The sequence below is a fragment of the Aplysia californica genome, unplaced genomic scaffold, assembly GCF_000002075.1.
Source record: "Aplysia californica isolate F4 #8 unplaced genomic scaffold, AplCal3.0 scaffold00047, whole genome shotgun sequence".
In the NCBI taxonomy this organism is placed as follows: domain Eukaryota; kingdom Metazoa; phylum Mollusca; class Gastropoda; order Aplysiida; family Aplysiidae; genus Aplysia; species Aplysia californica.
In genome coordinates this window covers 657,683-661,669 of record NW_004797317.1, presented here as the reverse complement: position 1 = coordinate 661,669, position 3,987 = coordinate 657,683, and the positions used below count along the sequence as shown (strand labels likewise).

General features: G+C 36.4%; 1 protein-coding gene across 1 annotated transcript in view; it reads left to right on the top strand.

The window, feature by feature from the left end:
• The window catches only part of LOC101846719 (neprilysin-1-like), a 28,769-nt gene extending 28,236 nt beyond the window's left edge, over positions 1-533 (top strand). Inside the window, exon 20 of the mRNA XM_035968225.1 lies at positions 434-533. Coding sequence (XP_035824118.1) covers positions 434-533 — 100 coding nt within the window. The remainder of the gene's footprint in view (positions 1-433) is intronic.
• The last annotated feature ends 3,454 nt before the right edge of the window (positions 534-3,987 follow it).

The following is a 3,987-nucleotide window of genomic DNA, read 5'->3' as shown; positions in this document are numbered from 1 at the left end:
ACACACACACACACACACACACACACACACACACACACACACACACACACATACATACATACACAGACAACTACTCTCTAAAGCACATGCATGCACATGCTTACGCAGATTAATTTTTTTTCACAATAATAAATACTAAAACTCCATTCTTCATTCACAACTTTAGACATTTTTTCATTTCCACCTGTCAAAAGATTATTCTTAAACTGTTGGGTTTTTTAAAGTTTTCTATACGTTTTTGGCCAAACATCTGAATTCCACGTACTTTGCAAAATGTCTTCCTAGAAAAATCCACTGACATCCACAAACATACTTACAATCACCGTAGGAAACAATGAAATTCTACGTCATTTGCCTGCATCCTCTGTAGGTTTAATGTGAATGTCAGTTTCCAGAATTCAAAAAGTTGTTCCTTTTTTAAAAAATTCCACAGAGTGATTGGTCCAAACCAGAATTCCGAGGACTTCTCCCGAGTGTTCAGTTGTCCCAAAACGTCATTCATGAACGCGGAAAAGAAGTGCCAAGTGTGGTAGAAAGGAAAACAAATTAAATATTGACTGGAAAGATAATGTGACTCCTGGAGCCAAGTTACCTTCCAGAAAAAATGGTAGTAACGATTATTTGGTATTTGCATTAAATTAGTTTTAACTGATTCAGTAAAATTATATCAGAGTTTGAATTCAGTTACTTTTACTTACTTTTAATATTTTTATCCGCCGCTTATACCCTTCTGGGAGTCGCTTGGCGAAAGAGACGTCTCTCTGTCGCCAGCCTGAGAGCTTGGATTAGAGGGATGCCGTGGGTGGTTAATGTTTCCCGGACTCAATCTATCCAAGTTTGAATTCAGTTAATATTGTAAAATGGGCTATGGCCTTCTCATACCATTTTGGAGTCAAAACTTGGAAAGAGGTTGAAATGATAGAAAATAGGAATAGACCAGAATAGCGCTAGTAAACATATTAATATTATTACTGTATGGGTTCAAACGTAGAAATTTAAAATTTTCTAGCATTTAAACGATATATGGCATATATACATTATATTTAGAAGAGTTTTTTCCAATTATGTAACGGCAAATGAGGTAGCGGAAGCGGACAGTAATAGAACAATTAGCTTCCAGCCGAGGAAAGGGTGACGAGTAGTTGACACTTAGTTTTTATATCTAGGAAGATATAACATTATTTCAAACAGATTATAATATATTATGCTGTTTTACTCAGTTCTATTGGAAGTTTCGCTATGTATCCAATAGATCTATATATTATTATTATTATTATTATTATTATTATTATTATTATTATTATTATTATTATTATTACAGTCCATGCCGGCTTTAAGCACGGTCATCGGGAGAAAGCTTAAGCCGAAGCGTGCTTAAGTGCGAAGTAGACATAATCCAGAGATTTTCATGTAGAAAATACCCCGTGCTATTTCCCTTTGTTTGTAAGTAGGATTATAGCGGTCCTGCAAGAGTGTGCACTGTTATTTAGACACCCGCCATGGTAGTTTTTGTTCACTTGTTTATTGTTTGTTTTTGTTTTGAGGTCGAGTGGGAAATGAAAACATAATTTAGACGGCCAGTCACGATACAGCACACTAGGCCTATTGTAACACACTGCCTGTGCGTACCACCTGCCCGCTCTGCCACTCATACCACCACCGCCGCCTTCATCCCACCTCGCGCGTGATACACAAGCAGGATTAATGGATAGCGAGGGTCGAAGGTGAAATCGCAACCAGCCTCCCTTTCTCGTCTCCCCGACTCTCTTTGTATTCTTTTTTGGTCGTGTGTAGCTTTGCCCTAGGCCTAGGCTAGATCCTATGTCCGCGCGCACGGCTGTGTGCATCTCTCTGCCTTCCTCTCCACCCGTGTGAGTGTGTGTGTCCATCACTCGCGTTCTTTGTGTTTCTCTTAATACACTCCACTGCTGCGGTGTAGACTGTGTTCGAACTTCGATGGGTCATCATGAAAATATTGACTGTCTTGTAAATGAAGCGTGCTTGAAGCCGAAGTTACCGTGCTTAAAGGCGTGTTATTTATATAGCAAAAATTCGGTAAGAGCCGTTTAGCGTGCTTAAGTCCGAAACGTGCTTAAAGCCGGCACGGACTGTATTATTATTATTATTATTATTATTATTATTATTATTATTATTATTATTATTATTATTATTATCATTATTATTATTATCATTATTCGTTGTTATTTTGTTTATTAACATTACTATTATTATTATTATTATTATTATTATTATTATTATTATTATTACTGTTGTTGTTGTTGTTATTATTAGCGTCATTATCGTTATTATTTTTTTTACTATTACAATTACTATAATCTTTTTAAAAAACTTTATTACCATTACTTTTATTGTTATCATTATGTTTGTGTAGTTGCTCAGGACTTGGACACCACAGTGTGTGATTAAATCGTTTTGTTGAACTCTTGAAATTAAACGTCCTGTTATAGACTTCATAATTTCTAGCTAATGTATATTTTTTGTTAAATTTTAAAAAGTTTGCCTATCTTTGTGTGTGTGTGTGTGTGTCGGTATCGTAATTGAACAAAATAGTTATTCGGCGCAGACTCGGCAGTGTCTTAGTTGTCCGGCACACTTTGAAAAATGTCTGTTCACTCGTAATTTATTTTTAATTAGTAAAACACTTTTGAGGTAAGCCATACTCGTTGACGAAATAACCATACACACCATATCTTGACCTTTGAGGTAGAACAAGCATCACGGGAGGAATAATCTTGATGATAATGTTTTAGACATCTTTTTACGGGCGCAAGGGAATTTGAATTGCCTCTCGTGTCGTCAGGAAAGTTTGATCCTGAACTCGTCCCCTCCCCCGCTCCCCCCCCCCCCCCCTCCCTTTTCGTAATGGAATAGTTTAATTAAGAAGCGGCAGTAATGGCAGTAATGGGGTTCTGAATCTGGTAAATGATCTCTGTGCATTGCGTGTATTTAGTGTTTGATTTTTTTTCTTTATTTGAAGTAGCCTACATGTACACTGTTATGGCTATAGGATAATGCATTGTTTCATGGTGGATATCAGCGAGGCCTGACTTTTAAAGAGCTCTCCAACCACAAATGTGTCGGATAAGAAAAGAGTTTGGATAAAAATTATTAAATTTCGCAATTTTGTACATCAAAAGAAAGCAGAATTTAGCCTAAAATTATTTTGTCTGGGAAGGGAGACAAGTAGTTTTATTTCAGTTTCAGGGAGAATACAGTTGTTTTGTCCCTTCGCATTGATTTGACCTTGACCCATAGATAGTACAGCCTTCGAGGGTGTACATGTAGTATCTTTGGATGTACACTATAGTTTGGAGATAACTCTTTGCTTCGATCACACTTAGAGCCAAGGTCCACTTTCTAGGTTTTCGTACGCTTACGTACTCACGAAGTGTGTATGGAAGCGTTCAACCTTTTTTTTCTATATCACCCGGGCCCACTGCGGACGACACGTTTGCTCAAGCTTACGTGAAAAACGTATGACGTTTAGCATGTCAAACATTTCCCGTCCGTGATGTGGCTTCTCCGACACTGATTGGTTTCCTTTTAGAAGAAAGTTGATTATTTTTTGTTTGCCCACTTTTACCTTTAAGATTAAATTAATGCCACTTGACTTTGATCTCAGTATTCTCAGTCTCCAAACTGTGATTTTTATGATTATTTATATAGGTATTTAATTAATTTTTTTTTCCTCGATTGACATGTTCATTTAAGAATAGTCTTTGATCTCAGTATTCTCAGTCTCCAAACTGTGAGCTTTATTTTATTTTATTTTATTTTTCTTTGTTTGACATGTTGATTTAAGAACAGTCAATAAAGTTTACAATATTGTTAATTATTGAATTTGTTATTCTGAATTTCAATAGGCTATAAGTCGTTTTGCTATGTGTTTATTTCTGCGACCTTTTTTCAAAGTAAACAAATGTGCATGAAAAGAACACGCGCTTTTGGAGGCACAGAGTGGGCTCT